The 12173-nt window shown below is 44.4% G+C and overlaps 1 protein-coding gene across 3 annotated transcripts in view; it reads left to right on the forward strand.

Moving 5' to 3' along the window:
• Nucleotides 1–8269: 8269 nt before the first annotated feature.
• The window catches only part of igfbp2b (insulin-like growth factor binding protein 2b), a 42985-nt gene continuing 39081 nt past the window's right edge, over nucleotides 8270–12173 (forward strand). Inside the window, exons 1-3 of one of the 3 annotated variants that reach the window (XM_079518548.1) lie at nucleotides 8270–8515; nucleotides 9987–10037; nucleotides 10737–11039. In XM_079518548.1, coding sequence (XP_079374674.1) covers nucleotides 10748–11039 — 292 coding nt within the window. In that variant the 5' untranslated portion in view covers nucleotides 8270–8515; nucleotides 9987–10037; nucleotides 10737–10747. Of the gene's footprint in view, nucleotides 8516–9986; nucleotides 10038–10624; nucleotides 11040–12173 lie in introns of those variants that run through there. The other 2 variants (XM_079518549.1, XM_079518547.1) reach the window with 2 other exon arrangements.

Genomic DNA, 12173 nt, shown 5'->3' on the forward strand with positions numbered 1-12173 from the left:
TAATCAATCAATCAATCAAACAACTACAGTATGTACTACAATTAATCGAAATCACTAAGATCGTTTATAAACATATCCATAATTAACAAAATGCATAAAAACAAAAGTTCCATGGCCAGTTTCTCCTTGTTATTATCCCCAGTGTATAGTGTATACAGCACACTATACATACAGTATAGAGTCCCTTTCACTTAATCCTGTAATCTTACCAGGCTCCTGTTTAGTGCCAAATCAGCGTTCATTCTCTAAAACGTTGGCCCCCTTCTCTCCCGGCTCCCTTGAATTAATCTCAAGAATGAGGAGTGGAAAATGTGACCACCTTCGCGCCGTGCCGGATTTGTCTTGACTAAATGACTCCTTGAAAGATGGATCCCTCAGGAGCTCCATTAAAATATCTTTCTGCACCACCCTGTCAGGTCTGTCCCCTTAAGTGTAAAATTAAATGTTTCTGCCTTGTTTTGGCTACTGCCCAATGCCATTCATCGGGGGTTGCTAGGCAACAAAGCAATACACAATAATAGAATCACTGTGCGTTTGTGGAGCGGTGAAATGTTCAGGAGTGGCCGTAAGTAAACATTTCCATTTCTCTTAATTGTCCGCATAATAAGGTAAGCAACAAGCACATACATTGTACATGATTACATGCTGGGTGTCTCGTTTGGTGTAATGCACAGTAATTAAGTAACACACGCGCACACACACACACGCACACGCACACGCGCACGCACACACACACACACACACACACACACACACACACATTTGTCCTCCATCAACTGTCATATATCCCCTGGCCCAGACATGATCCCCCCAAAAAATTATTTTGATGGAGGGGTCGTTCCTATAGACAATGGAAAGAGGCTCCTGTTGTCCCAATACCAACATTGTCCCCATGCAACATAGATGAATTGAGACCGATCTCATTAACAGCTCAACTCTAGACCCCATGCAGTTTGGCAGCCGACAGAACCGTTCCACAACACATAATCTAGTCAGTTTAATGGAATTTGTGTATAGGCTCAGTGTGCACAGTAATCACAACAGACTTTGCCAAGGCCTTAGATGCTGTAGAGTAGACCACACAGTGGCAGTACAGTGTCTCTTTGATTTAGGAGTGAGACCAGGTCTGATTCCATGGATTTTTGCAGCTTCATGACTGATCGGCAGCAAAAGGTGCACTACCAAGGACACCTGTCTGATTGGGAATACCCCACATGTGGAGTCGCACAGGGGACCGTATTAGGGCCTATAATCTTCCTAGCACTGATTAACAGCGCCCTCCTGGATGGAACACACCACTGGAAATATGTGGATGATATGACCATGGCCCAGTCGTGGAAGCCCAAGGTTCCCTGCACCCTCCCAACAGACCCTGAATGGTCTGGACACCTGGGTAAACGAGCACAAAATGAAACTGAATCCAAGAAAATGCAAAGTTATACATGTCACTGGCATCACATGAGACATAAACCGGCCTTTCCAACACTCCATTGACCAAAACATACTAGAAGTCTGTGACTCAGTAAAGGTTATGGGGGTCACCATTCAAGCGAACTTGAAATGGGACAGCCAGGTAGACCATATGTTGACCTCAGCCAATACAAAGCTCGTTGTCCTATGTCACCTGAAGACATTTTGGGTCCAAGACCCTGAATTAGTTTCAATCTACACAGGCTATGTGCGCCCGGTGCTGGAATATGCAGTCCCAGTCTGGCACAGTTCCTTGACTGCCAGCCAGAAAGTCTGGAAAGAGTCCAAAGACGGGCTTGCAGAATCATTCTTGGCCGGAGCCTGGTACTCGGGATACATGGGAGCTCTCCGCACCCACCTATGCCTTGACTTCGCCAGGAAGCTGTTCAAATCTAACTTCAGGAACTGGCGTACCCCCCTCAGGAAAGAGATCTCTGGACGTCAACCATAGAAATAGCGACGACCTGGACACTCCATCATGCCGAACTGAGAGATACAGAAAATCAGCAATCCCATATACATGTGGACTTTTAAATGACAGTGGATTTTAGATTTTAAGTTTTATATTTGTGATCGGCAAAATAATTCAATGTTTTTAATGGCACCTCTGTCTTTTTAAACCTGTGACCATAATTAGATAACACACACACACACACACACACACACACACACACACACACACGCACACGCACGCGGCGGCGGATCAGCGGTAGAGTGGCTGGATGGTAACCGCAAGGTTGCCGCAGTTCGAACCCGGGCTCCCTCAGAGTTAGTGTCGAAGTGTCCTTGAGCAAGACACTGAACCCCTAATTGCTCCTGATGTGCTGGTTGGTGCCTTGAATGGTTTCCGCTGCCATCAGTGTATGAATGTGTGTCTGAATGGGTGAATGTAATGCACAATCTACTGTATGTAAAGCACCTTCGATAAAGGCGCTATATAAATGCACCATTTACACACGCACGCACGCACTCACGCACGCACGCACGCACGCACGCACGCACGCACGCACGCACGCACACATACACATACACATACACATACATACACATACACATACACACACACATTCACACACACATACACATACACATACACATACACATACACATACACATACACACACACACACACAGAATAATATGACTAAGTATGACAGTTATGGGAGAATGGTACAGAAGTGGACAACCGGTAAGTGGATATGTGCCTAGAGATCTCCTCCTTGATGTTTTATCACTGCCCCCCATCAAGGCTTTTTGCAGTAATTGTACCATAATCTGAATTAACATAGAGGCCCGGTGTTGTGTGTCTGTTTGAACTGGATGAAATCCATTTAAATGTAGTAGTTTTGATATGTCTAAGGCAGAGGACTATAATGTCCCTAGTCCCTACGGGGGACAATAAAGTGACTCAAGCTTGGTTCTCGTGTCTCACAGTGCCGCGCGATGTCGCTGTTCCATTTGGTCTTGGTGGCTGACTTTGAGTTGAATCCCACATCCTGTTGCCTCAAGGCAGCCATTCCCAACCGGTGGTAGTGAGTGAGCTCCCAAATAATTGACAAATCATTGAGATGTTGATGATAATATAGCATTAATGTAAGCTGTTTTCTTTTAAACCTGAAATGAAAATGAGTTTTCATTGTGATACCGATACATAAACTGAGTACACTAAAGCAATAAGCCATAAGAGGTGTGAGGTTACCTTGTATTTTATAATGGTTGAGAGGGTCGGTGAGGGACGAGACGTAGTCGAGTGCCTCCAACCCTGATAAAACTATTCCTAATAATATTCACTAGAGAAAGTAGTTACATTTGCGGCCACCAGATAGAGACACTCAGCCACGTGCAGCCATGCAGGCTGTGTGCTTGCCAAACAAATAGTATGTTGTCAAACGATGGAAAAACAATGAAAAATGACATACTACAGTATAGTACTGTATGTGGTTTTTCATGATATATATATTTATATATATATATTTTGAGCAGTGCACACTGCTCCTTCAAATGGCTATGTGTGTCCCTGTGTCCGTCTGCCCGCGCCTATGTCTGTCCGTTAAGATTAGGACCTATTGAAACCCTCACAACCTATTGACCCCTGCTGATGCCGGGCCATTCACACTAAGCACTCACCCATTGACCAATTCAGTGCATACGCACGCACGCACGCACGCACGCACGCACGCACCGATTGGTCCGTGACCCACAAATGGGTCCCGATCCACTCACTGTTTGGGAACCAGTGGGCTAGTGTATTTTCGGTTACATCAGTGTGGTACGATGATGAAGCATATATCGGGCACCATGTCCTGGTACATTTCATAATGGGTTGATTCACATTCTGCAAACTTCCAATGGCCGCATGACAGAATGCAGACTGCCAATCTACTCCCGTCTGGGGGCACAATAATGTGGTCTGTGTGCGTTGGCAGCAGTCACATGGTGATTTCCGGGTCACCACCGCATAGTTCAACGGGCTCTAATGACCATGGCTTGGTGACATCAAACAAATTGGCTGGAAAAGTTAATTACTGCTTTTGAAACAGACGGGACACAGTGTCCACATGGGCGTGCGTGCACGCGCGCGTGTGTGTACTCAGCAAATTAGCATTCATTCAATCATGCTATAGTGGCGTGACGGGGTTGTTAATGCTTGCGCTGTCGGGCTGAAACTTTGTATGCCCGAAACGGTTAGCTTTTCAGAAAATGGGGGGGGGTCTGAGCTTATGTCACAAGCTCAGACACACATAAATGCTTTCACTTTTACATCTAAAAGATCTAGAAGATTGTGGTGATATTTATATCAGTCTTTGATCAACGGTGAGCTCGAGAACCAAGCCTGTGGTCACCAGGTCCATGACATTTGGAGTGTAAATCAAAATCCATTGCTTATAAAGACTGATGGCAGATGATTACTTTCCTGCCATCCCTATTTTTGACAAAAAAATAGTGAAAATAGCATATCTAGAAGCTCTTCAACAAGGTTTTCTATATAATAGTTATCTCCGCCAGGTCGGGGTGGCTGAAGGCAAGGGATAATTTTCAGTGATACAGTCTGTCTGTGAACAGCGCGAAACATGCACTGCTCCTGGGAAGCCAAGGATGAAGCTCCTCCCCAGATGTTTCACATAAGCCTCTTATAGCGCCACCATCCGGCCACTGTGTGAACAGCTAAACTCAGGCAACGCTGGACCAATCGGCATGAAACTTTGCCCGCTCACTCCTGGGAAGCCACCGGTTCTTCTGTGGCGGCATGAATTGACATTAAGTCTGTCAGTTCGGTTCAGAGAGTGAACTGTTCTGGTGAACTACTATACAGCTACCTTAAACCCCCCAGTTCAAGCTGTAGAATTAATTTGACCAGAGCACTGCAAGACTGTCTTTGGGTGCTGCATGGAAAGGTGTGAATGTGTTTAAATGATGTGTTAGGGTTTGGGCCTACAGTATAGTGCTTTAATGATTATTATTTGTTGAAGAACGCAAAAGGTGTTTAGTGGGATCATTTGAGGTGAAATAAATAAGCAGTCTTTGATGTGGAAATGTTGTAATGCTGGTTGGAAATTTGTGTCATTACAGGTGTCACGTGCATCCTGGAAACATGGACATGTGTGAAGGATACGTCGTTTTCAAAGGCTTGGTTACAGATCCTCCCTAACCACATGAACCCTAGCATCCCTTTTCTGGGCATGGCATAATAGGTGAACTTTCGGCAAATATGGCGGTTCTACCAGCTTGCTATTTTTGGTGAAGAAATGTTGGTGTAGAAAGAAAATAGAAGGGGAGGAAAGTAGAGACCTCGATCCGGTCAATGAAGTATATAGAGTTTAAGTGTTTAATACGCTATAAACATTTTTGTTTTTGTTTTTTTATTTCCCTGGCTGTTCCAAATAAAAGCCTGTTTACAGCTTGGAGACCATAGCCAAGTGACAACATCACACAAAGTGTGGAGAGATGTCCTTGAGAGACATTACCTCACTGGCAGACCGGCTACCTCCAGCCCTCCCAAGCTGTTTCATAGAGTGCTGCGCTGGCACGGTCCACATTATGTTATGTTATGATATGTATGGCCCAAAAGCCCTACTACCGTATGTATGTACAGTATGGAACCCAGGCAGGGGGTCTGACATGGTAATATTTTATTGAGTGTAACGGCCCTATATTCTCCCTGTCCAGGCACATTGTCATTTCAGATTATGCACAGCACCATGCATGCTTCGTTGTAAGATTTGTTTTTGGACTACTGTGACGTCATTTTGATGACATAATCATTACTGGGTGAAAAAATGGGTTGCAAAATCGTGGGATAAAAATAATATATAAAAAAATACAATCATGAGGATTGAGGAGTTGTGACAGTATACACGCCTTAATGGGTTATTCTGGGTGACAGTAGATAGAGTGACTGTGTACGTTCTTTTTTCTTTTCTGGATAAATTCCAGAGTGATTATGTCTGCCAGTGCAGACATAATTATGTAGATCAAGATTTTCAATGAATATATGTGATTTTCTGAGCCTTTATTGGGTACAGTGGGGTACAGAGAGAGTCAGGGGACCTGGAAGGAGAGCAAGGGAGTGACTTGCAGCTAATGGTCGAGCCATCTGGGAATCCACCCGGGTAGTCGCTGTCATGTATCATATCTGTGGCTATCAGATATCATGTTTTGTTAAGGGACCATGCGTCGACCAAAGGTCCTATGGCCCCTTATTGTTTTTTTACCTTTTTCTTCTTCTTCTGCCAATCATTGCAGTTCTGGCTTAACCATGTCGGTTTTCGCGAAACGCTGTATTATGGTAGAGAGCTATGCCAAACGCTGAAAACGCAAAGCCCACAACCATTGGCCAAAGGGTGGCACTATAGCACTCAAATGAAAATGCAAACTTTGAACAAGCATAGCTCATGAACCGTTTGACCGTCAGCAATAAAACTTTGATACGTCAAAGTCTCCTTATGCTGAACACCTTTCGTGCTCTGACTAAAATAAAATAAATAGCTTCAAGCAGCGATACAAGGGGCCAAGGAATACAGCTATTGGGTTAAGGTTACGTTTAACATTTTTCTGAGGTCACGGTTAGGGTAAAGGTTAGATTTCGCTGAGGTTAGGGTCAGCTATTTAAAATACAAATTTATTGTATAGGCCTAATCTTCTTTCTGTCAACTTCAGTGTTCTGTGTCTACGGCTTATTGTTCGTATTGCATATAGTTTTTTCTTATTGCTTGGCCCCTGTATTTTCGTTTATTTTTTATTTCTACGTCTAATAAATTGAGAGTTCAAGCAACTCAAAATGACCTGTTAAAAAAGAGAAAAATAAAGCATCAATGTTAACAACACTGAACATTTGCAGTTAATTTAACCGCAGTATTATTTTTACTATTACATATTTTTTGAAATGTGCTTCATGTGATATTTTCTCCCATGATTTGACTCTTCTTTTTTTCATAGGCTACGGTATTTGCTGACAAATGTTTGTCTAGAAGGCCTCGTCGGTTCAGCATTCGCTGACATCTGTCCAACGTCCAGACCTGTCAACTAATATTATGCAGTGTGGAGTCTCTGCTGACCAGCAGACCAGCGAGTAATGCCGTCAAGCTGAGGGGACACGGCCCAGGCCCATAAACTACTTGGGGTTCAGTGGTCCTGCATGCCCTCTCAGTGGCATAGTAGTGGAGTAGATCACTAGACTAGCCCCCCCTGCATGCCCTCTCAGTGGCGTAGTAGTGGAGTAGATCACTAGACTAGCCCCCCCTGCATGCCCTCTCAGTGGCATAGTAGTGGAGTAGATCACTAGACTAGCCCCCCCTGCATGCCCTCTCAGTGGCATAGTAGTGGAGTAGATCACTAGACTAGCCCCCCCTGCATGCCCTCTCAGTGGCATAGTAGTGGAGTAGATCACTAGACTAGCCCCCCCTGCATGCCCTCTCAGTGGCATAGTAGTGGAGTAGATCACTAGACTAGCCCCCCCCCCCGCGCGCAAAAAGCCTGAGTGCTAATTTTGACGCTGACAGTGCACAATTAAATGAACCCGTTCAGGTCCATTTGTGCACACATGTAGCCCAATTATTCATGTGAATAATTGGGCTACATGGAGAATGGACAGCGACTTTGGCGCCGCCACTCCCAGGCTTTAATAGAGTGCCAACTGACAGGCTGCCCAACAAGGGAGCCGTGTTGCAGACACTCAACACTTAGAGAGATATTCTCCAGGAAATGTCTGATTTCATTAAAAATCCCTGCATAGACTTGGCTACCATGTGACGTAATCTGCAAAAGCCATGTATTGGAGAGGCAGGCACCCATAAAAAAAGAGGACCCCATTCGTGATGTCATGTGGCAGCCAAGTCTATGGAATTTGCTTTAAGCAGTGATGTTATGTGGTAGCCACAGTGGGCGCCCCTCACTTCACATGAGGGGTATAGTGTAGCTATACGTTGGTTAGACCAGAGTAATCTAGTAAGAGAGTGGTGACACTAGCGTTGACTCCCATTGGTTAGACAGAGTAGCCAACCAACAGTCCTACAGTTATGTGTCCGTAAACACCGTTGGATATATGGGGCTGTCGTGGCTACATCCCCCCCCTGGTGGCTGAGGACCAGAATGCACACGGGCCAAAATTAAAAAGGAATTTCAAGATTGACTAGCACACAGGCCAATCAACATGCTTACATTAGAAACTCCCGTCCCGTTTATCTGCCTTGCCATAGGCCCTGCCATGCCCACCTCACGTAAGGTGACTGACAGATTGCTCTGTGATGTATAGGCTAGACTGGCTGGGCAGGTCTATCACAGAGCGTGCAGATTGCACAGTACAGCATTGATGCTGCTACAGTGAGTGGAGAGAGTAGACACAACAACATGAGACAGCAGAAACGTATTGTTGTTTTTCTTTCACCAGCTGGACCAAGTGATCTAAAGAAATCTAAACAAAACAACAACACAATAGTCACATACTGTTATGATTACCTCGGATGAGGATGAAACAACAACACAACAGAATTATAAATACGGAGGAGGAGGTGGAAATAACAACCCAGCGACAACTTAACAGTAACAGGTGTGTGCGTGTGCGTGTGCGTGTGTGTGTGTTAGAGAATTTTTTTTCTTGTAAAGCTGTCGCTGTGCAGGACTTGTATGTTGGGAGATCAGATATTGTGTGTTTTGGAGAAACACACGATCAGGGGTGATGTTTGTCGAGTCGGATTGTTTGTGTTGGAGCGCCTCAGTGCGGCCGTGCAGTTCATATTCAGCCTCTTCCAGAGAGAGATGGAGACACTTCACACTGCTGCAGGTCTGTGTGTGCGTGTGCGTGCGTGTGCATGTGTACGTGCTGCGGTAGCCTACTATGTCCTAAATAACTCATTGTTGGGCCAATAAGACACGGAAAATGACCCGGTGGGGTAAAAAAAAGGGTCCTTTCATAGTCAATTCAATTCAATTAAATTCAAAGGGCTTTAATTATTGGCATGAGAAAACATACGTTTACATTGCCAAAGCACAATACAACAATACAGCAATACAATCAAAACAAAAATTATGTTCATTTGAAAGTCAGAATCTTCAATAGATCAATTTCTATGTACCAAGATCACTGGATGCAGGTATAGTGCAGGAATATACACAATGATTAGTCTTTAGGGTGGTTGTGTTCCGTTTGATATCCTTCTCCTATCACAGCAACTCACAAATCTTGCTGCTGTGTTTGCACATTGTTGTACTTCGCCCAGCAGATATGGGAGTCTTTTGTCATTGCTCATGTTTTCAAAATCTCTGTGTGTGGTTGTAATCTGTGGGAAGTATGTGTCTCTGATGTCTTGGTACAATGGACAGATGGTTAGGAAGTGTAGCTTGGTTTCCACTTAATTTTGTGTGCAGTGGGTGCATAGTCTGTCTTCTCTCGGGATACAGGTCTGCCTATGACGGCCTTTCTCGATTGCAAGACTGTGCTCACTGAGTCTGTACCTAGTTAAGATTTGTCTTTGTTTTGGGTTGGTCACGGTGCTCAGGTATTCTGCCACTGTGTATTCTCTGTTTAGGGCCAGATAGCATTCTAGTTTACTCTGCTTTTGTGTTGCTTCTTTCCAATGTGTCAGGTAGTTTTCCTTTTGCTGTTTTATAATTTGGTTTAGTCCAATGGGTTTTCTATCTCGTGGCTCTGTTTGTGTTTGTGCCCGGAGTTCCAGGGCCAGCTGGCTGAGGGGGCATCTCTCTAGAGTTTCGCTGTGTGTGAGTGCCTTGTTATGGAGTGCATCTAGGTTGCTTTCTTTTAGGTGGTTGTAGAACTTAAGTGCTCTCTTTTTTATTTTGATTATGAGGGGGTATCGTCCTAATTCTGCCCTGCATGCATTATTTGGTGTTTTTCGCTCATAGGTCATAGGTCAGGGTTTGCTAATGGTCCCCAGATCTCACAACCATAGAGGGAAATTGGTTCTATCACAGAGTCCAGTATTTTAAGCCAGGTTTTAATTGGGATGTCTAAAAAAGTTTCTTTTGATAGCATAGAATGCTCTTCTTGCCTTGTCTCTCAGGTCCTTTACAGCTTGGTTGTAGTTCCCTGTGCTGCTGATGTTTAGGCCAAGGTAGGTATAGTTTTTTGTTTGTTCATAGTCATGTCCTGGGGGTGGACTACATCAAGCTGTCTCACGATAAAGAGACATATATATAGACTCCTGACCTCTGGGCCACATGGCTCGGGAACTGATGGTCCCCTTGGGTAGGCTACTTACTTAGAGGAGGGTTTAATGCATAAGTCAGCACTGCAGTTATAATTGAGATTTTAGGCATAGGCACAATTCAAATACAAACACGCTTGCACACACACACACACACGTACACGCACACACAGAGAGAGAGAGATATACCACTCGCGGTCACTGGTTATGTCATATTATTTGAGAGTCAAGGGCGTTAGTGTTTTTGACATTCAGTGAGCCAGTAACAAGACCGCAGATATAGGAGGACTTTCACTCTGTCACATTGATTGGAAGCTCTCACCTGTTTACCCACAGGCCATTGACTGGTAGAGGATCATAACACACACACAGGCCATTGACTGGTAGAGGATCATAACACACACACACACACACACACACACACACACACACACACACACACACACACACACACACACACACACACACACACACAATCATCCTCAATGGGTCAGTTCTATCCCTGCTAGGCACTATTAACACACTAAAAGCGGAACGCTAGAATGCTCGTACACTTCGCTAGCGGGTTACTGTTCACGTGTCTCACCTTCTTGCCCGGCACCCTAGTGCTCGGGGACATGGTCTTCCGATGCCCGAGTTGCACGGCCGAGCGCCTGGCCGCCTGTCCCAAAGTGACGTCTGTGTGCACAGAGATCGTGAGGGAGCCGGGCTGCGGCTGCTGCCCGGTGTGCGCCAGGCTGGAGGGAGAGCTGTGTGGCGTCTACACCCCCCGGTGCTCCATGGGCTTCCGCTGTTACCCCAACGCCAACGCCGAGCTGCCCCTGCAGCAGCTCATCCAGGGCCTGGGGAGGTGTGCGCACAAAGTGGACAATATGGACGGCACAGGGAATCAGGACAGCCAGGCAAACGGTGAGTTTCTTTTGAAAACACACAGTGGTGTAAATAAGTAACTAAAGTAGCCTACAGGCTACACACACCTTAGCCTACAATTTTGAGGTAGGCCTATTTGTACTTTACTTGAGCATTTCCAATTTCCAATACTTTTACTTCTACTCCACTACATCTCAGAGGCTTTTTTTTTTTACTTTTACTCTACTACTTTATTTGAAAACTTTAGTTACTAGTTACTTTGACTATTATTACATACATTAACCACTTCGGCCGTACATTTCAGCATTGTGTGCTTGTAGATCTGCTATTTTCAAAATAATGTTATATGTTTGATAACTTGAAATTGGACATTCTGCATAATGAGTACTTTCTACTGTTGGTAGCCTACTTTATGCACATTTTGATAGCAATACTTTTGTACTTTTACTCAAGTACATTTTGAATTCCGGACTTTTACTTGTATTTTTCCTCCACTGTTGAAAACACATGAAGTCTGAAAGGTTGTTCCTTAATGGCCTTTTTGTGTCTCTCTCTCTCTCTCTCTCTCTCTCTCTCTCTCTCTCTGTGGTAGCCTAAATGATGCATTTATATAGCACTTTTATCCAAAGCGATTTACATAGATTGCATTCACCCATTCACATTTCACACACACATTAATATGTATACACCGATGGCGGAGGAATCCATGCGAGGTGTGTGTTGTGTTGTGGTGTGTCTGCAGTACACCGTAGTGGAGACTATTCTTCCTCTTCCAAAAACACAATACAAATCATGAAATGCATTACAGCGTGAAAATGTTACTGAACAAAAACACAAACTTAGAGAACAACATTTGCATATTTATTATTGTGTGTGTGCGTGCGTGTGTGCGTGCGTGCGTGCGTGCATATGTGTCTATTGCTTGCCTTTTACCTTCTACTTTTCTATTCGTCGTACAACAAAGTAGGATAGTCGTACGTATGAAGAAAGCTATCAGATCAACAAGCTCACATTGCATCCCACCGTGATGTGTTGAGCCTGTAGATATGCTATTTTTGCATTCTTTCTTTCTTTTATTTCTGAACACTGGAAATATTTCGCCAATAATGAAAATAGGAACACACTCCCATCGCCCAGGACGAAGTTCTTTGTCCTTTCTATTAGTAACGCCCG

The sequence above is a fragment of the Electrona antarctica genome (assembly GCF_951216825.1).
Source record: "Electrona antarctica genome assembly, chromosome: 13".
Classification (NCBI taxonomy): Eukaryota; Metazoa; Chordata; class Actinopteri; order Myctophiformes; family Myctophidae; genus Electrona; species Electrona antarctica.